General features: G+C 45.7%; 1 protein-coding gene across 7 annotated transcripts in view; it reads right to left on the bottom strand.

Annotated features, from left to right (window-relative positions):
* GRK5 (G protein-coupled receptor kinase 5) overlaps positions 1-15,506 on the bottom strand; it is a 220,162-nt gene extending 204,656 nt beyond the window's left edge. For 5 of the 7 annotated variants that reach the window (XM_082406953.1, XM_082406956.1, XM_082406959.1 and 2 more), the window contains exon 1: positions 15,231-15,506. In XM_082406953.1, coding sequence (XP_082263079.1) covers positions 15,231-15,282 — 52 coding nt within the window. In that variant the 5' untranslated portion in view covers positions 15,283-15,506. Of the gene's footprint in view, positions 1-3,146; positions 3,269-15,230 lie in introns of those variants that run through there. The other 2 variants (XM_082406958.1, XM_082406957.1) reach the window with 1 other exon arrangement.
* Between the last annotated feature and the right edge of the window lie 11,484 nt (positions 15,507-26,990).

The raw sequence follows: 26,990 nt of genomic DNA, 5'->3' as shown, positions 1-26,990 counted from the left end.
AGAAAGGCTAAGTTACTAGCTTTGTGACCTCAGACAAATTAACAACAAAGCAAGGACAGAACCCAAATTACCAGTCTCCACCTTGTACCAATTCCAGCTGTAGAAACCTTACACAGAAGAGGACCACCAACCCTCTCAGCATCACCCTAGTCTATGAAATCTGTGTCACCAGTCGAGATAAGGCAGACGTCTAGACCGCACGTTGCAGGGGAATGAAGAAGTGAGTCAGGATTTGCCAGGAACCCACAAGAGTGCTTGGCAGGGCCCATTCCCGTCTGAGTCTCTGACCTCTTTCCCTGCGGGTGACAACAATGTCTCCAACCACAGCCCTGGAAAGTAGGTAATGCCTATCAATCTCTGACTCCTTGCGGGATGTCACCAAGTCCACATGAAAATGTTTCCATCACTCATGTCTAGATGGAAAATTCTTACATTTTCTCAACACTATTTACTTATTGTATTTTTTGGCCAGACAGAGCACTGTGTCTTTTTAAACTTTCCAGGAAGACTGTTTATTAAGATAATACAGTGCAGAACAATCAAACTGTTTATTTTTCACTTTTGATTTAATTTGCCTTTCTATAATCCACTAAAGAAAATACTAGAATCATGCATTTGCCTTTCTTAGATTGCAGGCTTCAGTTAAATTAGCAGTGATGGGTTTTTCTTTTTTCTGTTTGTTTCTATTATACACATAACCCCTCCCAGCTCCAATTCTTTCCTTGGGGTAATTTTCATTTTAGTATGTAATGCCCGCTCTTGAAATTAACATCGAATCTTATCATGTAGTACCCACAGATGAATTCCTATCAGTGAAATATACACCAGCAAATTCTCAAGATCCGAAGGGTGAGAAGAGCTCTGGAAATCACCTGGGCCGAGGTACACATTTACACAGCTGAGGAAAGTTTGGCTCAGAGAGGTCAAGCAATGTGTCTAAGCTCACACAGCCAGGGTGTCGGCGGCACATTCTCCCTTCCCTTCAGCCTTTTCACTAGAGGCGTTAATAGCACTTTCAACAGAAACTGCACATCTTGGCTTGGTGCACTTAACAGCAAGAGAAGATACCATATTACCTTGAAAAGCAAAAAAGTGGGTGTCTCGACCCCGCCTCTAGGAATTTATTAAACAGCTTTTCCTTGAGCTGTGCCAGGTGTAAGCAACACCACAGCCCCATCTGCTAGCAGATTCTGACCCTTGGTCGAATGTGTCTGTTATTCGAACGTGGTGTACGATGAAAGCACAGGCCTGGGAATCTAGAGGCTGGGGTTCTGGCGCCAGTTCTACAGTGGGCGTCACAGCTGTCCTCTAACATCAGAAGGGCCCCCTCAGCAAAGGGTGGTGCATTGATTCTGGATGCCCCTAAAGAGCAGAACCAGGATCTGGTGGGTGAGCACTGCACCAGGCACACCTGGGCTTGACTGCAGACTTGGGTTTACCATTAGCATTTGGTGAGGCCCAGGGAGATACAGGAAAGAAAACACCTAGTCCCCGCCCTCAGGGGAGTTTACTGTTTAGTGGGTAAAGCAAAAAGCCTATCATTCATATATGTATGAGTTCCTCAACACTAGAAAGATTTGAGCAGAGGGCAGAAACCTACTGCTAGGTAAGTGCAGAGGGTACTACTTGGGGAGCCAGGTTGGAGGCGAATCTCCAAGATCACCTCAGAAGAGAGTGAGAAACCTTTTAGCGCAGTGGTTCCCAAACCTGGCTGATCCTGGGGAGTTTTTAAAATACAGACGCTCAGGTGCTCCCCAGGAGCTTCTGATTTAGAACATCAGGGGCAGGGCTTTGTGTTATAGGTTGCATTGTGCCCTACCCCACAAAAAAAAGATGGTGAAGCCATAACCCTCAGAATGGGACCTATTTGGAAACAGGGTCTTTATAGAGGTAATTAAGTGAAAATGAGGTCGCTAGGGTGGGCCTCAATCTAATATGACCGGTGTCCTTGTAAAAGGGGGAAGTTTGGACCCCGAGACAGATACAGAGGGAAAACCACACGAAGAGACATAATAAAGAGAAACAACCATCTCCGAGCCAAGGAACGCCTGAGGCTACCAGAAGCTAGGAGCGAGGTCTGGAAAAGATCCTTCCCTAGCACCTTCAGAGGGAGCGTGGCCTGCCCACAACTTGATTTTGGCCTCCAGAACTGTGAGACAATAAATTTTTGTGGTTCTAAGCCGCCCATTTTGTGGTACTCTGTAGCCCTAAGTGGCCTTAGGGAGCTAATGCAGCCTGGGAATCAGTATTAGAGCAGAACTGCCTCGGAGGGGGGCCGGTCCTCCTTGGGAGGCTGCTTCTGCTCCGGCCCTGCACTCCATGCACACATGGGCTTCCTTCGGTCCTGAGACCCCTCCTCTGGGGAAGGTAGGAGCAGGCTCTGGTTGCTGGAGCTCCTTCCTGGGCTCGGAGACGACAGTGAGCCCACAGCCACGTGCAGACTCATCCAATTAAGGGGCAGCCTTTCTCCTTTCCCTGCGCTTCCAGGCACAGTGAGTCTCCACCGGGCGAGCCAAGAACCCACAAACGCTTCCAGGAAGAAAATGCCACTCTCTCCTCCAACAGTTACAAAAATACTGAAGACCCAGGACCTTGGACTATGCCCTGGAGCCAAGCTTATCTCAGAGGGATATAGAGTGGAGAGGCAGGGCCAGGGGTTTGTTTTGTTTTGTACTGTTTTTACCTGAGCTCTGGATTCTCAAGGTGAGACTCACAGAACCCTCACCCAGGTAAATCACATGCAAACCTGCAGTCAAAGCAGTTACCCATGGAAAAACCCCCAGAATTCCACAGAGGAGAAAGCTATACCAGCTCAGAGACAGGAGGCAAAGGACACTATGTGGAACCAACAGCAGCACATGTGGCACCTTTGAAAGAATTAGGAAAGGGTGTCCCTTCCCCAAGATACATTTATAACTCTACTCCCTCTGAACAATGAACTCCGAACTCCAGGTTCAGATGCCTCCCTAGAGTTACGCAACATACAAACAAACGTGGAAGTCCTTAGAGATGGGAAAAGATGCAGTGAGTTAGCACCAGAGGAGGAAGGGGGAGAAGTGGGTCCTTGCTGTGTGACCTTGGAAAATCACATCACCTCTCTGAGCTTGATTTTTTTCTTTCTCAAATTGAAATAACAATAATAATACCTGCCAAGTCTGGCTTGTGGTGATGATCAAAAGAGAGAAATATATGGGACTTCCCTGGTGGTCCAGTGGTTAGGGCTCCGCACTTCCACTGCAGGGGGCATGTGTGTTCGATCCCTGGTCGGAAACTAAGATCCCGCAAGCCACACAGGGCAGCCAAAAAAACAAACAAACAAACAAAACAAAACAGAGAGAGAGAGAGAAATATGGGCTGTTATCTGAGCCTGTGTTCCCTGCCGGATTCACACATGCGAAACTCAGGGGGCAATTATAAAGTCATCGCCAAGGAAAGTCTTTGACTGAACTTGATTTCCCCAATCCAAGCTTTGAATAGCACAGAAAAGATGACTGAACACTCAGAGGTGCGGGTGTTAAACCCCAAAGGTTTCAAAAATATCGCATCACATGTCCTCCGTGTATCATGCTTCTTTCTAATAAGAAAATGTACTTTGTACATCCCTAGGATCACTTAACTCCATTTCAGAAATCATCACTCTTCTTCCCAAAGTGGGGAGTGAGGGATGGTATCTATTAGGCAGATACCACCATGGGGAGTGGGGGGGGGGGCTAAGTCTTTAAATAAATGTATAAAGATGTTATAGAATGGGTAGACGATTCCCACACTGTTCACAATATACTTAAAAATTGGAAAACCTAAATGGCCCACTATAGGGGCTTGGTTAAATACATTAATAATGTAATAATGTAGCTACTCCAAAACAAAGACACAGACCCGTTTACAGCCCGATAGCCCTTCAGGGTCTGCTAGAAAACACCCAGCATTCCACTGCAACAACACTCCATTTCCAAAGTCTTTCACAATTTTTCCAAACACACCTTCGTTTCATGGGAAACTATAAACAGAGATATGGGAAGGCACTACAACTTATTGTTGACTGAAAACAGCTGCAGAAGTACGTGGATACTAGGATCCCATTTGTGTCAAATGTATCTGTATGTTCATGAGTGCATATACACAGAGATCTGGGAAAATGTCCATCTAAATGCTGACAGTAACTATCTCTGAGGGATGGAACGGTAGCAAAGGCACATGGGAGGAGGGAGATTTTGACTTTCTTCTTGATGTTGTGCGCTGTTGTCTGCATTTTCTTTAGCGAGCAAGTATGGTCTGTGCAAATGTTTGAAAACCTTCAAATTTAGATAGAATGACTCCTATTGAATTGTGAGTCACCGTGGCACACTTGATTCTTTTGCAAATGTCTCATGCATGTTAGTATTGATGTTCCCACTAGCTGGTAAGATTATTGAGGGCAGCAGCCATGATGGAGCAGAAAGAATGTCAGAGTAGAGACTGGGATTGGCGCTGGGTCCGGGCTGTGGACCTAGCAGGATGCTCCAGGATAAGGCATTTATTGGGTTGTGGCCAAAAGGTTCGTTCTGGTTTTTCTGTAGGAAGTTACAGAAAAGCCCGAACGAACCTTTTGGCCAACCCAATACCTCTCGGAGCCTTCAATTCTTCATCTATAAAATGGGGAAGAATAAAACATACCTCACAGGACTGTAAAGAGTAAATGAAACCGTGGGCACCAAGGACTCTATAATTCCTAAACAATTCTGTTAAAAGGAAGAAGGGGGGAACTCCCCGGCAGTCCAGTGGTTAAGACTGAGCTTTCACTGACGAGGGCATGGGTTCAGTCTCTAGTCGGGGAGCTAGTCCAACCAGCCGAGAGGCGTGGCCAAATAGATAAAATAAAAATAAAAATATCTTTATTAAAAAAAAGAAAGAAGAAGGGAAGCTCCATTGCTTCCTGTTCTCCGTTCAGAGCCTAGCATGGTGCCTAGCACATAAGAAGACCTAACTAAATACTGGATTTATGACCCTAGGGAAGATGCAGAAGCCAATCTAGGGCTATTGCCCTCGGAATTCTGCTGGCAGGGATCCCCAAAGCTCTATATTTGAGGAAGACATTTAGAATGCAGAGACCCACCGTAGAAGAATGAAATTATAAGCAGACATAGGTCCACTTCTCTGAATAGGCCTCTCAAATCCTCGATCCCCTCAGTCACTCCTGAAATGTTTGTAAGCTGCCCAAAAAGACTAGCGAAAGCACCAGGCACCAGGACGTAAAACAATTAGCCACCCAATAGTTACCAAAACGTAAACTGAGACGTGTCCTTGAAGGGAACCTGAAGACTAACCCTCACCTTAGTCACCCATTGAACCGTCGAGGAAATCAGGTTTGTTCTTCTTTAATTTGTATTCTGCTATACGTTATAAGAGAATTAAGCTTTAATTTTCAAAAGCCCTCTAATTGGATACTATCGATGGGAAGACATTTGGGGCAAATATCTAGGCCTGGTGCATTCCACCCCAAGCGATGGTTGGTGGTTTGGGGAATGAGTGTGAGGCAGAATAACCAGTGGTTACTAATTATTATATAGCACAGGGTGTGGCATCACCCATAAAGCCCCGTCATGTCGACCCCTTCCTCTTCAGAGAGGGTTACAGGATTGACTGTTTCGAAATTTTTTCTCTGAGTTAACATACGTTTTCCTTGTCTTAATTGGATCCAGCCTCTTTGCCCATGAGCAAACAGGCAATTTTTCTATAAAGATTCTATCCTTCAAATGCCAGGTCATCAGCCATTCCTGGACCTGGAAGGATCTGTGTTTGGCTTCCTATTTTCTTTCCATTTGCTCAGCCTCGTTCTAGCAGTGATGTGAAAAGCATGTGAAGATTGTGTCCTAAGCTACCTTCGATTTAGCCAAAAAAGGTATGAGTGTTATCAGCATGAAACATCTCCAACCCACACAGAGCCTCAGAATTGGGGAGAACTGTTTGCCCCGAATGTTTGGACTAATGCAAATATTTATTTCTTCCAAAACAAGTAAAAACAAACCACTTCCAATTTGGGGGTCGGGGTGGGGAAGTCTGCCAGACATTTTTCACAGTTAAGACAAACATTTGGAAAACATTTTCCAATTTTCCCTATACCCTTAGTTAATCTTTCTTAACCATGTTGAATCATCTCCTAATTTACCATCTACTGCGACATCAAGGCCACTTCTTGAGGACCTTAGTTTCTTGGCTCTCCCCCCTCCTCCACAAAACTTAGATATACGTCAGTCAATCATTCCCAAATCAAGGTTTGTTGAACACCTACTACGTTCCAGGCACACACTCATCTGACTGACGGCCTCCCTAATCTGTGACTGTAGGCTTAGTGGCATCAACCCACAACAGCACTCGGCTTGAGAATAGTGGGATTTTGAGACATCTTTGCTATTCAAGCCTGCAGCCCAATTATTTGTCCCCATCTCACCCCCTATTTTTCCTAGAGCTTGGGGTTCCTTCTCGGGGGATGTTATCTAAGCATACTAACAAGCTCTTCCTGAGCGCCCAGACACTGTTAGGACGGAGCAGAGTGCATTCCTGCACCAGCCATCAGAAAGCTGTTTTTCATGGCCCATTTGTTGACCTTCCTCCAGCTTGTTTCCATTTCACAAGTGGTGCTAAGACCCGTGCCAAGATGGAATTCCATTTTCAAATGAGGTTTCATAAGACCTTTTATCAGATATGCAGACCAATTACACTGGCTGGGTTCTCTCCACCCTGTAGTGGGTCATTCTATCCTTCACCCCCCACTTCCCTTCCTGAAGCGGTTAAATTCGGAGCTTCACCTTCTCTGCAGGAGCAGATCAAAGGCTTGACTCCCTGTCCCCTCATTTGTGCTGCCTCCTCTCCAGCAGGATGTCTCAAGTTTGACAGCAACCCCCAAGGAAGAGACTCTCAGCTCCCAAAGATCCTTGAGAAGTGAAGTTGCTAAGTTAACGCAAAAGGCACCCACGGTGCATGGTCTGGTTTCTAAATGCAAATACCCACAAGGTTACCCTTGCGACATGGAAAGGGTTAACCCTGAGAGAGCTTTTCTGGGGAAAAAAGGCTGCTTCACACATTCTCTTTGGGAGGAAGAGGGGGTGTGCCCTGCGATGTGGCCGAGAAACCACTCCAGTAGGTATCCCCCATCCCAGCCCCCTACTTTTTTATTAGTAAAGAAAGCTGCAGAGACATGAGCAGATACCTAAGGTGCATCAGGCAGAGGTGCATGGGGGCAAGGATCTCCCAAGGGGTAGCAAGCACCCAAGGAAGGGGAGCTCGGGCAGACGTGACCTGCATGTGGCAAGCCAACATCAGCAGGAACTGGCCTGCCCAGTGCCCATGTCTTGGCCCTGCCAAGGAAAGGGAGCGGCGCTGCCACCACTGACATGTCCCTACCACCGCCCATCTCGTTGGGGCAATTCTTTGGCTACTCAAGATTCTCCCCAAGCCCTGCCAGGAAGACGAAGACTGCCAAGAGGCTGACCTTGCTCTTTGGGTGTGCTGGTATGTGTAAGGGAGGGGGGAACGCAGGTAGGAGAACACAGGTGACGGGGCTTCAGAACGGATCGCAGTCATGTGTGCACACACGCACAGGTGCAGGCACGTTTGTATATGTCTCCCCCTCGTCAATCACAGATTCATTCGAGCTGATAAACAGTTCTACTTTTAAAATGGAAACACCGACTGTGAGGACTCACCTTACGGTAGTCATTCACAGCCTAGTAGGAATTACTTTATCCAACTGCTCTCAAATTGGCATTTAGCTGAAGTCAGGGTCTGGAGGGCAGTTAGATTCCCATTTTGCCCCTTTTCCCCAGGAAATCTGTCAGAGACCCTCTTTCTCTTCCACAAGTGCAACCTCAGGGCATTTACATTTAGAAACCATACCGCCCAGAGAAATGGGTTTGGTTTTTCAGTTTTCGGTTTTTGTGGGAGTTTGGGGCTTATGTTATTACAGGGGAGGGGAAAGATTTCTTTTGGAACGTTAAAGGATTTTGGAGGGCTTCTCCAGAAAAGTCTGCAATTCAAGTAACCTTGGACAAGTGACTCCCTTTCTTTCCTCTCGCTTTTCCTCATCTGAAAAGCAGGGGTGACCTCTGTTCTGGAAAGTGGAGAACAGATCAGTAGACCCACCGAGAAGCCTTGGGGCAGTCCAGGCCCTGGCCGTCCTGTGGACCTCTGCCACTTCTCAACCTACAAATGTTCTTATCTGTTTATCTCCGTTTCTTTTACTTTCTGCACAGGCCCCAGAAGTTGTCCTTTGAGGTTTATTTCATCATTGCCTTTTAAAAAAATACTGATACTCCACCGACCACAAATTCCTAGAGACAAAACAGGCCCTATGGAAATGAGCCTAATTTATTGCTGACTTCTGCCAGGAGGAGGTTACCAGTCGACTCGCTGGCACAACTTCAGACAGAGTTCTGTGCTTCCGACCCCAAAGAACAGCAGCGCACTGTTTCATTGTTTCAAATAATCATGTTGCTTTCTAAGTGTGTTCTAACTGGGTTATCCTTAAAAGGTTTTAAATCTCACAGGAAACAGTTTTTAAAGAGAAATCATTTTAAACCGGGTATAGGAATAGTGTGTTCTTGACATCTTTCTCCATGATCTTCTTTCAATCTGGCGTGTTCAAAAGAAAACAGAAACCCTTAAAATTGTTTTACCTATTTTCCCGCTCATTTTAGACCGCCTTTTTGAAATCCACAGAAAGAGGGTTTGTTTTTTTTCCTTCTTTCTGCGGATTTGCTGTACACACAACTTCTTGTTTTTATTAATAAAATGATGGTTTTAAAATATCCTCACCTCAGGAGTTTCGAGAAGGAACATGGGGCCCTGTGCACATCTATAACATGCACTTAATTTAAATCAGGACAGTCAGTTGGTCAATCTAGGCAAATTTCCCAACAAGATATGAAAAAAAGGGGGGGGAGGAATATGGTGGCTTACTATCACCACCAACATCTATGATTGTCCTTGAACTGCATTTTTCTCTGAAGTGACTCAGTCCTAATCCCTGATCCCACAGCCCCACAGCCCCTCCTGTTTCTCCCCCTCCTTCCCCTCCCTCTCTCCTTCTCCTCCTGCCCCATTTCCCTCTCCTCCCCTCCCTTACCTTCTCCCAGTTTTCATGTCAGAAGTTATGGGGTTATCACACTCATTTAATTCAAGGTGTAGAACTCCAGAGAAGCTCTGTCCAAGTGAACTTTCTGCAGTGCTGGGAATGTTCTACATCTGCACCGTCCAACAGGGTAGCCACTAGCCACATGTGACTGCTGAGCACGTGAAATGTGGTTGGCACGCTTAAGGAATGGAGTGTTTCACTTTAATTAATTTAAATGTAAATAGCCACATGCAGCTAGTAGCTACCATGTTGGACAGCACATCTTTAGAGGACTAGACAGACGCCTTTAACACTTTCAGGTCATTCCAGGCTCCACCAGAGGACATGCTCAAACCAATTCCAAGAAAAAGCCAGAAAGGAAGGCGACCTCCACCATCTTTACTCCTGAACTGCAGCCCATCAGCCCTGCCCAGGCTGCTGCCCTAGGAAGACCACCAAGGTTCCACCTGGAAGGCACCTCTGCACACCACCTTCCTCTTGGATCTTCTCATTCCTCAACCAAAGGGTCCTCTTGTTATTGTTTTGAGTGGTTTCCATTTGTAGGAACTGACCGTCATAAAAACACAGTATCTTGGAAAATTAGCAGTTGTCTTCCAGATTCGGGCCTATCCCTCAAGTATGACCTCTGAATTATCCTTAAATCGTGTTTTGGTCCCTCAGGCTAGTGTCCAAGTTCTAGGCACAGCAGAGTCAACAGAGAGTTCCCAGCTAAGCGGGTCACACCACAGACAGCTTCAGCTCTTTGGGGGAAAAATCGGGTTCTACTCAGATCTGATTTATCAGTTTAAAAGCCTAAGAAGATAAAGATGATGCCCAATTCCATCTCTTCACCCACCTCCAGCTGCATCTCAACAAGGGCTGAACATCCAAAATGTCACCTCCAACAGGGTCCTTCAACAATCAAATGCTGAATGAATGAATGAATGAATGATTTTTACCCTTGTAAGAACTTCAGAAGACAATTTAAGAATGGTAACCCAAAATGAGAAACTGGGGGAGGGGGCAAGGTCTAGTCAGGACATAACTGCTTTCTCTTTAAAAGGCAGCACAATTTATACCAAATGGGGTGCTTCCTCCAGTGTCTGAATGGTACCAGATGGAACAATATTGTCTTTACCCCCAAAAGATAAAATTTTAAGCTTTACTTATGGATTAAAATCTTTTCAATGTTTAGGATATTTTTAAATAAAAATTTTCACTGAAATGTAATAGGATGTGTTTCAAAGTAGAAATCACTCTTATTATTTAAGCCCACATAATCTATTTTAATCATTTAAAATCACATCTTAAAACTCTTTATCTTCACTATTCTATTTTGAAGTGAGGTGTAGGGGCTAGGGGTTGTAAGACTGAAGAAATTCCTGATTTCCTTTTCTATGTGTCACCTGTTTTTAGTCACTTTCTATTGTTTTCTCACATTTCACCTCTGAATTGCATGATCTACTGCAGTGGAATCTTTTTGCAACCATAAGCCTTTTTTATTTCAAAAATGACTAGATACTATAATACTTTACCTTGAGCTACAAATATACTGGCAACAAATATTAACGTTAAATATTACCCGCAGTCCTGGAACCATTTCATTAGAACACTGTAAGTTCCCAGGTCTGGGTTGAATGGCCCTTGGTAAAGGTGAATTTGGTCCTATATTGAGCTCTTTCCTGAAATTCACTTGGATGTTACCGAAGTCTTCAGCCCACACCCAAAGGGTATCATTTGGCAAGCCACTACAAGAGTTATGGCTGCTGAAGACATAATTTAAACAAGGATTAGTTTGGAGATTGGAAGAATCAAGCGTTTTGGAGTGTAGAATCTGACAAGAAGCGGCTAAGCTATCGGAAGACGATAGTCTTATGGGCATTTATCTGATGGTTTTAAAAACAAGCAGCTAGATTAAGTGAAATCATCACTGGAAATCTTTCTGTAGGAAAGCAAGGCCTCTGAAAACAATTGCTTTTGGTTTCTCCACCTCCAAGTTGTCAGTACTGAAAAGAAACTCAGAAAAAGTAAAAGGCAGTTTCATTTAATGACAGCTTTGTACTTAATAGGCCCAGCAGCTTTTACACACGCTGACCAGCCTGCACCCAGGACGCAAAGCTGCCGCTCTTCTGTGCGGGAAGATTGAAGCGAGAAGCCACGGGGTGGATTAAGTACGGCTGCCGATAGCAGTAGGAGGGCTGCGGGCTTCAGAGACATCCCAATGTTCTAATAACGGAATACAATGATGTTTCGGTTTTGTCATCGTGAACTAGGGTGCAAGGGAAAGAGGGAAGAGAGGCAACAAGGGCTTTCGGCCCCACTGTGGAATGCTGAGTCTGTCTGGGCAGAGCCTGCCCCTCGCCGGCTGCATGCGGGTCCCCTCTCCTCTCCAGCCCTCCCCAGCCTCTGCTGTCACCTTTCCCCAGGTCCCCAATCTTAATCATCAGGAAGATCCGGGCCAACAAATTTACAGAGATATCTGAGTCAAAGGCTCTGGCATATTCTGGTTTTTGACATCCTGACCAAGGGCAAAGTCATTATGTTTTTGACTTCTCAGTTCCTGTACTCAGTGCCTGCTACTATCACGCTCAGGAAAATGTGATCAATACTCCCTCTCTGTCATCTTTATTGATCAACTATGGCTACTGCTGGCCTGTAAAGAAAGGAAAGGTGGGCCTTTACAAAATTTCTGCTCCACACCATTCACTCAGGAGTGAGGCAACAGATCTAGAATATGACAAAAACACAAAAACCTTTACTGCAACAATAAAACCAAAAGGAAACACACAAAAGGGCCTCTGCAAACACTCTTTCTCACTACTATTATTTCAGCACTAGCAGGCTTGCCAATTTTCTGAGATTCTGAAATGTAAATAGATAGACAGATAAAGTTAGTCTGGGTCTCTTTTCATTAAATGCTTAATCACTTAGCTCATTTCCATAAATTGGCATGAATTCAGTCTCAACTTCTTTCTTTTTTTCCTAACCACCCACTTTTTAGGAGAATAAGCTGAAGTTCCTAAGAGTGATCAAGTTGATGCTTTCTCATGAGACCAGAACAAAATACATTTGGGCGGTTTAAAATTCTGAACCCAGATCTCTATCTTATTTCAAAACAACTGTCACAAAGGTGCAATCTGCCTTCCTATGTTTTCTAATTACTAACAATGAATCATTTTTACTCTAATTCACTTATAGATTTTCTATCTTACTGCTATATTCATTTTTCCACTTTATACATGTATTATTATGGTAAGAATCTGAACTTACAATGAATTTAGAAGACATCTGCCTTTAAGAATGCGTAACAATAACAAAGATAGGCCCCAAAATTACCCACCAACATGGACAACTACAAATTCCTTTATAGCATTTGCAAAGTATGTCTGTCTTTCTTCAAGGCCTGTTTCTCTATTGTTTGGGACAAATGTGACTTTTACTTGAAAGCCACATTTTAAATTGTTTACAATGGATTTTGTTAAGTGAACTAAATTAAATTTCGTATTTACCAATCATATTTTTCATCTAAAACTATTCACAAGAATCTTCAAGAAGTGATTTTAAACATTCTAAACAACTCAGATTTTTAAAGATACTATAAATTTTATGTTAGATCTTTCACTAAACTGACTAGAACTTTCATTTATGAATATCTGGGTAATATGATTATTAGGAGAATTACTTAATTTAAAAGAATGACTTCAACTACATGAGAATCGAAAAGAGAAAAATAAATTGCTTTTATTTCTAAAAGCTTATACATTAATTAGAATATACGTACTCAAATCTTTAATAAAGACCCAGCAAGAAGAAAGTGGAAGCACTTAAAATCATGGATTCTCTTTAGACATATGAGAGAAAGAGGGGGAGAAACGCAAATTTCAAAATGAAGTTTCCATGTAAGCGATTAATTTTTCTCATTCACGTGTCAGTTTCTCCGTATCCTTAGAGGCAAGGCCCCCTCCGTTTCAAAGGCGTCATCAGGAGCCTATTTTCTCACCATGAGATGACTACCAAACTCTCAAAGAGAAATTGAAAAGACTTTAAAAGGAAAAGGAAGTGAAAGGCACATTCTTGGGAACTTTTAATCACTGTAATTCGGTCATTCCATATAAGCCTCCAGACTGTAGCCTTCTTTCCTAAGGCTCTGAAAAAACCAATTTGTTAACCTGACAGACAAAATTATCAAGCGGTGAATTCATTTTGGTGAAAAAAAAAAAAAAAAAACCTGGGGAGACCAAACTGGGGGAGAAAACTGATAATACTTTGCCCACTCCAAGCAAAACATTTTAAAAGAAGCAACCAAATGCTGAGAGAAGAAAAAAGCAAGCTCCAGGCAAACGAATGTGTAGAGCAGCAAATCTAGGCAGCACAATTCCCCAGGCAACAGGAGAAACCAGTGAAACTTGCAAAGCCTCCAGTACCATCATATCCAATGATTTCCCAGGAAAAAATTTCAGAATGGAGAGAGGGTGAAAACTTTCCCAGCCCCCGAGCCCTGAGATGTACAACCATATTCCACCACTAGGTGGCGGCTGCTAAGGCTGGGAGCGGGGGAGGGGGACTGTTTTGTCCGCTTTTCCCCCTCCAGGACTCACTGCCCCGTTCAGGAGAGAGCCCACCAGACCCCACCTTGATCCAATTTGCTAAAATGTCCCGTTAGGAAAACAGAAAACACTCATGCTTTAGAACCTGAAGTCACCAAGTAACAGCCTCTCTTAAAAGTCTGTTCACACCAAAGCCGAGCAATGGGAGGGACAGACCTGCACATTTTCAACTCTGCTGGAGTTTTCAAAGCAAATCTTCCAGGCTGCTGCTTTAGAGACAAGTGACGCCGAAATTACGACGTGAGTTGCTGAGCTGTGCATCACCTACTCACACATCGTGTACAGTGCCACAAGGTGATGGAACCGTCTGGATAAACATGAATCGTTTTATTGTTGGCCAGAAAGTCTTCCTTCATTCATTAAAGTGGGTGAATGAAAATACTAAGAAGTAAATAAGGCGTTTTCGTGGGCTGCTCCCCGAGTATCCTTCTGAAGTCAAGACCTTACGTAGACTGCCTACTACCTTGGGTGTCAAATAAAGCCTCCTCCCACGAAAGGGAAAACCACTTCCCCTTTCATAAAAAGGCTGCATCCAGAGCTCAAATCCTGGCAAAAGAGATGTTACATAAATTCCAGGTGTTCCTAAATATGTATGTTTACACGCACGCAATCATTTTAGGAAGCATGTAAGTTTCTGGGCCACTTTCTCTCTTTTTCTTTTCTTTCTTTCTTTTTTTTTTCCCCCAACTCAAGGAAGAGTCAGAAAGTGTGTTTATAGTCTCGACTTAGGTTCTTACCCACTCCATTTAGACGATATTTCCTGATAGCCTAACACAGAAAATCTAATGATTTGCATCCAAAACGCATCTAAACACTTGGCACACTTACCTTTCTTTCCTTAATTGAGCCCAACACCAAAAAATTCACTTACCTCTCCTCCTCCACAAAGTGGGGGGGGGGGGGGGACCCACCCCTGAAATCCTGAATTATTTTCTAGATGAGTTGTACAGCCATCCTCTCGTTACTCTATGAACAGGCTAATTCCTCAACATCTTACTTTGCCTTTAAAAGGCTTCCTTCCACATGACGGGATTTCCCTAAGAAACATTCCCAGCGGATGGTTTCCAGCAATAGCCTATATCAACTCAGCCTGCGCAAGCAAAGATTGGCTTCTAATAATTCCCCCCCTACCCCCCCACCCCGAATTCACTCACAGAACCATCCCGGGCCGACTCGGAAAAGCTATTTTATTTGCACGTTTGCCCATCTCTTCCTGAATGAAAGCCTTTCCAACTGACCTTTCAACAGCTGCCGAGATGGCACTATCTGTAAGGTTAGAGCTGGAAACTAGAGGATATTTTAGCATCTTAATCCCTGCAACCTCGACGTTTCTCCTTCTCTGCCCAAGTCCAGATTCCCTGAGCACAAGGGCAGGAACCCTGAAACGTTTGCAGAGCAGCTCTCCGAGGTGTCCTGCTCCCGACCAACTCACTGCGGGCATGCTGCACACGCCAAGCCCCAGCCCACACGCCGCCCGACACCGGCACCCCGGCCCGCGGCGAATGCGCCAGGCTCGCACCAGCCCTGCCTCTTACCTTCCCTGGCTTTCAGCAAGACCGTGTTGGCCACGATGTTTTCCAGCTCCATTGACAGTCGGCGGTCAGCGAGGGAGCCGGCCGGCGGGGCTGTCAGCGCCTGAGGTGCTGCCGCTGCTGCTGCCGCTGCTCGGGCTGCTGCCGCTGCTGCCGGAGCCGGGAGCGAGCAGCCCGCCTAGCCTACCGCATTATTCCTGCTCTTATCCCTCGGAGTTTCCACCTCTGCAAAGAGGAGCCGCCGCCGCCGCTTCTTCCTCCCTCTGTGTCCCCCCTCCCCCCTCCCTCAACAGTCTCCCCCCCACCCCCCACCCTCCGTGTTTCTCTGTCACTCCATTCTCCTCCCCTCGGGCTCCCTCGGATGCTTTAATGCCTCGGATGCTTCTGCCTCCCCTCGGTCCCTCCCGGGGGTGTGGTACTAGCAGGCTCGGGCGGCCGCACTGCGCAGGCGTCAGGCCGGGCCGCGCCTCCCGCTTCGGCGCTCGCGGCGCGGGGCCTGCTGGGACTTGTAGTACGCCCAGCGCCCTGCGCTGGGGCCGGGCTGGCGCGCGGCTACCGGAGTCCCAGAGCCGCCCCAGGACGTGGCCTCGGAGTGAAGGCGGGGGTGCCCCAGGGCTGCTAGGGGTGGCGGGCGAATCAAAGGCGGCCCGGCCGAGCCGAAGCCCCCAGTCCTGGGGCCCGGACTCGCACGTCCACGCCTGGGGCTCCCGCTCGCCCGCTTCCCGCCCTGCCGAAAACCCAGAAAGCGAAGTGCACAGGCCACGGCGGCGGCGGGCGAAGCGCCGCGGCCGGGCAGGAGTCGGTGCGGGTTCTGGCCTCCCCTCGTGGCCTGCTCGGGGTGGGAGGGAGGTCAGGCCGGCCCGACCGCACGCCGCAGCCCGCTTCCTCCGGGGCACGCCGGGCCCACGCAGGGGCTGCCGCCCAGAGGCGGCGAGGCGCGCCCGCGGGCCCCGCACGCGGCGGCCGGCCACTGTGCGCCGGAGCACACGCACACGCGCTCGGTGGCTGACAAAGGTGTACTTTGTTTCCTCCGAGGGCGCGAAGGGGTCTGCGAGTCGGCGGTGACCCGGCGCTGGCGGCCGCGGCCGTGGCCGCGCAGTCCGAGCGCCCCCCGGCGGCCGCGGGGTGGAGGCGCGGCGGCGGGTCCAGGCGGACGACGGCCCCACGCCCCCCACCGCCTCTGCGCCCGGGACGTCCGGCTGCGACTCGGGGGATCCGGGCGTGGGAAGTGGTTGGTTCTGCACATAACCTGCCTTCCAGCACGCGGGGCCCGCAAATCAACGATCCTCATTACCACCAAACTCATTCAGATTAATAAAAATGCAGACGGAATCGCCGGAGTCAGGAACGTTAATAAGTAACAGCACCCAGTCAGTGTTGGAAATTCGTTTTCAAATTCCGGGATTATTTATCTTGGAGCTCTTAGTGCCTTTCCACCGTACCCTCAGAACATCAGACCCCAGATCTGCACTCAGCGTTGCTTCCTTGCTTCCTCTGAAGGCCCCACTCCTGGGAAATGGGCCCTGGGACACCCAGGGTCTGCGACAAGTGACCTCCGATCTGGGGGAGGGGCGGGCTGACCCCAAGGAACAATGAGGCCTTTGCCTCATGCGCATCTTGCTTGCCGGATATCCGTTCAGAAGCCGGCTCTGGGCCTTCTCTGTCCAAAAGGAGGAAACCTTACATCCCTAGGGCTGCCAGGAAGTGGCAGGGAGGTGCCGAGAGAAACGGAGAACAATTATTATGCATTGGAGAATATAAAGAAATGAATAGACTTTCCAGGCCTTGGAAACCAGGATGGTCGCCGATTCTAACAGCACAGGATTGTCGTTTTCTGATGGAGTGTATCCATCACCACCACTTCTAGTGTCTGGATTTGGATCAGTGGGTCTCCCTGTGCCTCACTTATCTTGTCTGCAAAGTGGAGAGGGACAATAACAATTTACCTGTCAGAAGGCAGAGAGCTGAGCAGATGATTTCTTAAGCATCTTCCACTCCAGGAATTACTATTCTAAGCATCCCGGGCTTCGTTTGGGCTGCATATCCACCTGCCCAGAGCCCTAACTTACAATGGAAGAGTCTAGAGAGATGGAGAATCCTAGAGCTGGCAGCATCTCAGAGCTCACCAACTACGGTGGGCCCTTGGCACTTGCTGGCAGCCTAAGGCCTGATGCAGCCCAAAGTTTACTTATTTGACTGACAAAAACAAAAAAAAACTAACTAAAATTGAACGCCTTTAGATGGCTTGTGCTCCACAACAGCCTTCTCAAGCTTTCATGTGCACACATCACCTAAGGGATCTTGTTAAAATACAGGTTCTGTTTTGCTTAGGCTGAGGAGGATCCTGCGAGTCAGCTATTTCTAACCAACTCCAAGGTTCTATCAATCCTGCTGGTCCGTGGACCACAGTTTGAATAACTAAACTCTACAATTAACCGTAATCCCCACCATTCTTTATTGTCTTATACTCAGCCCAAGTCACCACTGATTTTACCTATCTGGCCTCTACAGACTATTGAGTTTGCAATCCTGGAAAATTCCTGCCTTTTCTTCCCCACTCCTCACTTTACAGTTGCAAAACAGACCCTTAGAGAATAAGTGGGTTCAGCATGGTCATTCAGCAAGTGAAAGTCTATCTACTTCTCTCTCTGCTACAAGGCAATATGTCCTGCCTACAAAATAAATAGCTGTACTTCAAGTACCTGTGCCTCTATGAAGAAATTAGGACATTCCAATGCAAGAATGAAACGATAATGGCTAGCTTTACTGGATACCAGCTGTGGGTCAGGTGCTGTGCTAAGTGCTTTATGATTAATTTCAGTAAACACAACATCCAGATGGGGTAGAGAACACAGCTCCATTTTATAAATAAAGTCACCAGCTTAGGAGAGGTTTTATAACTTGCCTAAGGTCACACAACTAATAAGCAGAAGACCTAAGATTTGAACCTAGCAGTCGGACTCAGAGTCTATGCACTTAATTTCTGGCTAGCAGGCTGGCTGGCAGAGCTGGGTTGCAATTGTTCTGTTTGGCTGCCAGAGTGAATTTAAATTGTACTGTAAGAGGCAAAGCAGGCAGTTGGCTAAATGCTTAAGACTTAAGGGGGTGGGGGGAGTCCATTCCAGTCCATAACACCACCATTATTGCTTCATTCCTTTCCATGAACTGCACTAATGACTCACAGTGCTCTTGAAAAACGGGTTTGATTCAGGAAGAGTTTAAATATCAATAGGTAAGCTGGGAATCTTGCTGGCTGAGAGGAAGAAGAGAAATCCAAATGGAGGGTGGTGAGTTTGAGAGGGATGGGAATATGCCATAGACTAATGCTGACTTCCCAATCCACTCAAGGTCAGCTGAGCTGGAAATGCCAAAGAAACAGGGTATCTTCTTGTTCTTCTGTCAGCACCTGTATTGTGTGGATAAAGCTGCTCTGTCAGAGTTCTTGTAAATAGAAATCAACTATTCTGAAAGTCACAAACCTATCTTTGTCCCCAAATATGGATTGCTTTGCTTGAATAATCAAACTGGCTTTTTCAATAGTGCTGGAGCTGGAGTTTCCATCCCTTTCCTTGCCTCACAGCTTTCTAATCATCAGGAAACAGCTGGAGAGACAGTGCTTTCATTCTCCCACTTCTTCTCTCCATCTTCAAAGTTCACCTTTATGTGCCGAGCACGGCAGGGAATACAAAGCTGATTTCCCAGGAGAGCTCACACTAGGAAAGCAAGCAAACTGGGAGGAAAAGCACTGAGATAAAATGGAGTAAGAGCCACTGTGGACACAGACACAAAGGACTTTGGAAACAGAGAGGAAGTGATTCCCAGGCACCTAGGAAGATTCTAGGAGAGGAGAAATGAGAGCTGACAGTGGGATTGGAGGCATGGGGTTTCCTGTTATGTTCCCTCCCCTCTAGAAGTCCCTTCACCCAGTGGTGACCAAATTTGACATTAAAAACTTTGCAATGCTGTAGACCACCTACTCTTCTTCTCTTTACTTAATATTTTTCTTTAAAGTCAAGTTGCTTTAAAAAAAATTTTTTTTATTATCCTAACCAAAGCATTTTTGAAATGTGAGTAGTAGTAGAAATATCACACTTTGGAAAAAACTGAACTCCAAGCAACTCATGGGACCGTAGCAGCCTTTGGTTTCAAGATAAACTGGCTGATCGTAATAAGTCTGTTGGGAGGCTTCACCCTGGTGTTGCCAGATAATTATGATCTATAGACATTTAAACGCCCAGCTTGGTAACAAGACTTTACAGGGTCATCAGTGGGGGTCTCAACTGCAAGTTCAGAAAAAAGATTCCAGCCACACGTGATCTCTGTGCTCCTGACACTATAGCAGTTTAACATGATCTTCTTTAGTGAGAAGGAAAGGCCTCTTTCCTGGTGCTATGTTCTGTTAGGAGGGTCCCCACAGTAGACTTACCTGGGCCCTGCGTTGTTACAAAGTTGTTGCCTCCACTGCATGGAAAGGAAACTGAGCCTGGGAGAATTAGGTCAGTTGATAAGTGGATGGCAAGGCTAGTTTTTTAGGTAAGTGTCTGCCTTCCCTACTCAAAGGCCTGAAATGTGTCTTTTTCATCTTTTGATTCCATTCTCTATAGAACCTAGTAAGTACCTTACGCACAGTATTTGGCAATGTTTGCTGACTCAGAGCACATATGCCATGACACGGCCCCACCTAGGCCTCTGGGGTGCTAGTTATTCTGTACTAGTTAACTATCAAAATTCCTACATCACTGCCACATCAGAGATTAAAAGGGAAAAGTAGGGGAGACTGGCCTCCTGGTATCAGAGGTCAACATCTTAGAAAGCCATGACACTCAGTCACTGGAATGATTCCATCCGTCTGACTGTACCTCCATCCTCAAATCCAGCTGTCTCCTGCAATCAGCCCAGTAGTTAAACCAATCACACAATTTTAAGGAAAACTAAGCAGACAAATTTCAACTCACTTTTCAGACTTGAATAAAACAGAAGCTATTTACCCCCAAAATGGCAGATGGAAAGCTGGGTATTTTTGTTTGGTTCAGTGCTGAGCAATCAGATGGATTTAGATGGTGGAAAAATGCTCAAATTGGTAAGGAAATTACACAACAAAAGCATAAAAATTAATTCGGAGTGGGAGGAGGAAAAACAGACTCTTTTCTAGTAATCTACTTAAAAGCCAATGATTTTCTGTTAATATGGATAAGGAAAGAATCCAAGCCATCACTGATGGTCTTTATATGACTAGCATCTATCAGGCAATGACATGACTGAAGCCAGGTTCATTTGTTTGAGCATGGTAGCCTACAGTGAAAATGTGGATGAAATCTTGACAACAAAGGTAGAATTGCTTCTTAAAGAGAAAAAGGAGGTGAGCTGAGTTAAATGCAATGTTAGGAGCCTTTAAAACCAGATGACTCATAGGTGAGAGGGCTTCAGCAATTTCGACATTAATGCTGCAATAACAAACTTTCTCTTGCTCCAGAGACCCTGAGCCTAATTATCTTTGAGACCTTAATATGAAGCTTTTACTGTCCTAAGATAGGCCACTGTGGGTAGGTGAATATTTAATTGACCCAATAAAAGGAGGGCATACTTGCTCCTTCCTTGAAGTCTTAGCTAGTCAGTTGTATGCTAAATGCAATCTAACAAATACTCAGAGTTTAAAAAATGTAATGCTTTGCACAGATCTCTTTTTTTTTAATATATACTTTTTAAAAAAATTTGTTTTGGCTGCATTGAGTCTTCGTTGCGGGCTCTTCACTGCAGCAAGTGGGCTTCTCTAGTTGCAGTGCGACGGCTTAGTTGCGGTAGGTGGGATCTTAGTTCCCTAACTAGGGATCGAACCAAGGCCCCCTGCATTGGGAGCATGGAGTCTTAACCACTGGACCACCAGGGAGGCCCCCAGATCACTTTTTTGACAATTACATAAAATAGAATATAGTATCTAATTTGGAGCAGCTTAATCCCCTCCTGTAGGAGCAAAGGCGTGGGTCCCCTGCCATAGAGATGAGTTTGTGCGGGAACCTGACAGGTTGGAGCACTCATTCTGCTTAGCTGTCATCGTCTCCTCCATAGAGAGAGGATGCCATCTAGCATGAACTCTGGAGAGCTGCAGCCAGCCCCCACATGGTAAAAGTAAGCCTCAGGTTCCACATTTATGGGCTAAAATGAGGCCAGGAGTGTGCTAGGCCACTCAATGCAACGCAAACAGTCCCCACATGCTGCAAAGGGAATTCTGCTCATGAAGTGGTTATTGGGTCATAGAACGTTTCTATTACTTGTGTCTCAAGCTCCACAACCCTCATGTGCTCCAGGATCCAACTGGGATTCCAAAGAATTCCCTCCTGTCCAGGCTGAATCTGGCCTCTCTGTGTTTTGGGGGGAAGGAGTGGGGGGGACGGTTCGCTTGTTTTATTAAGGACTCAGGATATTCATTCCATTAAACGGCTGGACCGGAACTCCTTTAACTAGTTGTTCACTGATGAACATTTTTTATTATTTTATTTTTTATTATTACCCATCTTTTGCCATAACAAGGAGATGATTTTTTTAAAAGTTGATGAGTATCTTTTTTCCTTTTGTCATCTACCTTTTAAATTTACATACAGTAAAATAAAATTCATTTTGGTGTTTAGTTCTATGAATTTAGACAAATGCATATACTTGTGTAACACCAACACAGCCAAAATATAGAACAGTTCCATCACTCCTGATTTTTTTAACGTTCTTGTTTTCTTTCCTAAAAAAAATACTGAGTTCCTGAAAAAGTTAAACAGAATTAACACATGATCCAGCAATTCCACTCCTAGGTATATACCCCAAGAACTGAAAACTTGTACACAAACGTTCATAACAGCACTATCACAACAGTCAAAAGGTGGAAACAGGGGACTTCCCTGGCAGTCCAGTGGTTAAGACTCTGTGCTTCCACTGCAGGGGGTATGCCCTTGTTGGGAAACTAAGATCTCGCATGCCTCGCGGCCAAAAAAAAAAAAAGGTGGAAACAATTCAGATGTCCATCAACAAATTAATGGATAAGCAAATTGCGGTGTATCCATACAATGGAATATTATTCAGCCACAAAAAGGAATGAAATATTGATACATGTTACAAAGTAGATGAACGTTGAAAACATTTTGCTAAGTGAAAGGAGCCAGACATAAAAGGACAAATGTTCTGTGATTCCATTTATATGAAATAGCCATAATTCATAGACATAGGAACACAGATTGGATATCAAGGGCTGGGATAGGGTGAATGGGGGAGGAACTGCTTAATGGGTCTGGGGGTTTATTTTGGGGTGATGAAAAAGTTTTGGAACCAAAGGCGGTAGTTCCCCAACATTGTGAATGTACTAAATGTCACTGACCCATTCCCTTTAAAATGGTTAATTTTATGTTGTGTTAATTTTATGTCAATAAAAATAAAATTTTTAAATTCAAGTAATAGTTGAGGAATACTTGGATTAGACCTAGTGATTAATAATATTAATACACTAAACAACAAATTACAGTTTAGAAAGTGCTTTCACCTACCTAACGAGTAGGTAGGTATTATAATTCCTATTTTATAAACAAGGAAATTAAAGAGCTATAAAAGGCTGGAGAAATAAAGGATGCATAACCAGAAAGTTGTAGGATTGGGACTCCAAGACCAGTCCCTGGTTCTACGTGCAGCGTTGTTTCCATTCTACTGCATGATCTTCTAGAAGGATAGGAAAGTTGCAGCATTTTTACCATGTGCACTGATCTTGCAGGAGAGAGAGAATATTGGCAGGAGACCTAGAGTCCAGAGAATAGTTGAATGGACAGAGGGAGCGGCAGAGGAGAGGAGGAAGAAATTAACAAACAGAGGACCAGAACACTGGCGTGCTGAACAAAATTACAAGGGGTGGCGGGCCACAGGCAGGCTGTCTCGCGTCGGGGTGGAGTGTGGCTCCTCTGAAGGAAAGAGGCTTTGAGCCCCGATGAGCACTCCCGGTTAGGAACTTGCAGATTAGGAGCTTCATTGCCCTGCTGACCTGGAGGGGCTGCTCCACTGCTCCCCTCCACTACCCCCTCATCCTCCCTCCTCTCTGAGATGTCAGTTTCCCATTTGGGAAGGACCAGAGACGAGACAAAAACAAAAGCATCTTTATTTTCAGCACAACCTCTTGTCCCACCTCTACTCAACCTCTCCCCCTCTGGCCCCCAGCATCCCAAACCCTTGGGAAAATTAAAAGCAGCTTCTCCTTGCACAAGACTTGGGGCCCACCCCCTAAGTAGCCGTAACAGAGCAGGGAATTGGAGCCCATAATAATGCTTTGAAACCGGTGAGGTTGAGTGTAAATGTTCCATGCTTCATGATGAAGCACCAATACTTCTGAAATGATGATGAATAAAGGGAGTCACAGACTATTTAGGCAAACAGTATTTTGTTGTGGTTGTGGTAGAGGTGGAGGGAAAATTCATCGGAAAGGGAAGAAGGCTCTTTTATTTTGGGAAAACACTTTCAGCGGCTTTTAGTTATTTTGAAAATCAAGCCACTTCCCACTCTGGAATGGGAATACAGAGGAGTTGAACTGTGCTGCATATTCTCTAAAAAGATGTCTTCATCAGGGGAAGCTGATCGCTGGGGATTCTTTCTGGGAGAAGCCAAGGTGAGGGTGGGGGAGGGCTGGGATGGGAAAAAGAGGCAAGATCAAGGGTGCTCCATATGATATTCTCCCAAGTGAGCAGATCCCTGAAACATGGGGGAAGAAGGGGTGTTGCAAAGGAGAAAATCGTCCCTCAGGGGTGCATATGGAGCTGGGAAGGTGACAGAGTGTATGAACACGATAGCTCACACCCTGCTTTATGTTTGCCTTGTCTGCATTGTAATCCCCGTCTGTTATCCCCAAGCCTTCAATTTAAAATGATCGCTCATCTCTGCTGGCATCCAGGAATTGAGAGAAAGGCATGTGACCACCCTGGGACCCAGAAGTATATACAGGAAGACTGGCAGCAGCCCAGAGAAGCTTCTGGAGCAAGGGCAAGAGGGGAGCTGAGAAACCCAGAGCAGTTGTTGCAGTGCTGATACACGAGGTGAAGAGCGTGCCTGGGATCAAAATGGACAAGATGCAAAGATTCTTTGGGACTCCCAAGAGGTCCTGGGAATGGGGACTGGTAAAAAAGCTGGACTGCTTTCTAATCTAGGCTAGTAGGGACTCTGGTTGTTGGACTCTGAGATGCTAATGTTAATGACATTTTTAGTAACCCAACATGTCAGAGCAGAATCCAACAATCATATAAGGTGTCAAAATTATCATTTGTTACTTCCTTCCTTTGACATTTATTGATCCACTGATAAGTAGGAAGCATAGTTAGGCACCATGGGATGAGCAAGACCACAAAGATGAGTAAAGCACACAAGTCCTACCTTTAAACAGCTTCTAGGTGCTTTGCACCAACCAGTCATATGCAAGAAACTGGAGTAGAAGATAGGTCAATGTGAGAAGTACAGACTGCTGCAGGAAGGATGCTTTAAACTGTTTGGATTCAGTGTTGGCAAAACGTCCTAGAAACGGCCACTGTCACTCATTGTGGAGGGAGTGTAAACTGGCACAGCCCCTCTAGAAGGCAATTTGGCAACACGTAACAAAAATTATAAACACACACACAACCCTTAAAGCAGTTCCACTTGCAGAAATATACCCTAAAGAAATAAGTAAGAATGTGTGCAATGATTTGGCTACGATGATATATAAAGATCACAATATTAGTTATAATATGAAGAAAAGTTTGAAACAACACAAATCTGCAACAATATCAGTTTGGTTAAGTAAATTACGGATCAACACTTCAGTGGTCTTCCTGTCAAAAATGTTTAACCTGACTTGAACGATGAGGAAATATCAAACAAGCGAACTGAGGGACATTCTACAAAAGAGCTAGCCAGTGTCTCTTAAAACGGTGAAGGTCAAGGAAGATCAAGAAAGACTGAGGAACTATTCCAGCCTAAAGGAGGCTAAAAAAACAAGACAACTAAATGTGATGTGACGAGTAATTCTGGATTGGATCATGGAGGGGTGAGGGGGGCTAGCTCTTGATGTAAAGAACACTGTTGCGACAGTTGATGACATTTGAATATGGACAGTGGATTCAATAATAGTGGGTCAATGTTAACACCCCTGATTTTTTTTTTTTTTTTTTAACTTTTGGCTGCTTTGGTTCTTCATTGCTGCACGCAGCCTTCTCTAGTTGCAGCGAGCGGGGTTACTCCTCATTGCGGTGCATGGGCTTCTCATTGCAGTGGCCTCTTACGTTGCAGAGCACGGGCTCTAGGCACGCGGGCTTCAGTAGTTGTGGCACGTGGGCTCAGTAGTTGTGGCTCGCAGGCTCTAGAGCGCCGGCTCAGTAGTCGTGGCGCATGGGCCTAGATGCTCTGCAGCATGTGGGATCTTCCCGGACCAGGGCTCGAACCTGTGTCCCCCACACCGGCAGGCAGATTCTCAACCACTGCTCCACCGGGGAAGCCCAACACCCCTGATTTTGATCGTTGTAATATGGTTATTGTATAAAAGAATGTCCTTATTATTAGAAAATATACCCTCAAGTATTGAGGGGCTTTTATTTATTTATTTATCTTATTTTTTCAAAAATTTTTTTCTCTTTATTAATTTTATTTATTTATTTATTTTGGCTATGTTGGGTCTTCATTGCTGCATGTGGGCTTTCTCTAGTTGGGGTGAGCAGGGGCTACTCTTTGTTGCGGTGTGCAGGCTTCTGATTGCGGTGGCTTCTCTTGTTGTGGAGCATGGGCTCTAGGAGCACGGGCTTCAATAGTTGCAGCACGCGGGCTCAGTAGTTGTGGCTTGCAGGCTCTAGAGCGCAGGCTCAGTAGTTGTGGCATATGGGCTTAGTTGCTCCGCGGCATGTGGGATCTTCCCGGACCAGGGCTCGAACCCGTGTCCCCTGCATTGGCAGACAGATTCTTAACCACTGCGCCACCAGGGAAGCCCTTGAGGGGCTTTTTTTTTAATTTTAATTTTTTTATTTTTTTATTTTTTTAATGCTATTCTTGTCTGCTTACATTCTTTTTATGTATGTATGTATGTATGTATGGCTGTGTTGGGTCTTCGTTTCTGTGCGAGGGCTTTCTCTAGTTGCGGCGAGCGGGGGCCACTCTTCATCACGGCGCGCGGGCCTCTCACTATCGTGGCCTCTCTTGGTGCGGAGCACAGGCTCCAGACACGCAGGCTCAGTAGTTGTGGCTCACGGGCCCAGCTGCTCCGTGGCATGTGGGATCTTCCCAGACCAGGGCTCGAACCCGCATCCCCTGCATTGGCAGGCAGATTCTCAACCACTGCGCCACCAGGGAAGCCCCCTTGAGGGGCTTTTAAAAAGTGAATTAGCCAGTTATTCAAGCTGCAAACCAGGAGAGCCACCAGAAATGATTAAGAAAGGAAACATGAGTCAAGTAACGGTTCAAGGCAACAGTAAAAGGTTTGTGATAAAACACAGAGGATTGATCGCCAAGAGAATTATGTTGATGGTAACTGTCAAAGGCATTCAGGGAAAGGAGATGTCAGCTGGGATGGGGGGACGTGTAATCAGAAGTGGCTGCATATGGTGAGTTTTTAGCTAGATCTTCAACCAGATTCACCTAAATTTGCCAGGAGCCTGCCATGTGCCAGGCACGGTGCTAGGGCCTGGGCATGTAACGGTGAGCAAGATGGGCATGGTCCTTGCCCTGTTGGGGCTTTTATCTCGGGAGGGAACCCAACAAATACCCAGTAAACAGACAAAGTAATTG

The sequence above is a fragment of the Balaenoptera borealis genome, assembly GCF_965194805.1.
Source record: "Balaenoptera borealis genome assembly, chromosome: 10".
NCBI lineage: Eukaryota > Metazoa > Chordata > Mammalia > Artiodactyla > Balaenopteridae > Balaenoptera > Balaenoptera borealis.
This window is presented reverse-complemented; position numbering and strand designations above follow the sequence as displayed.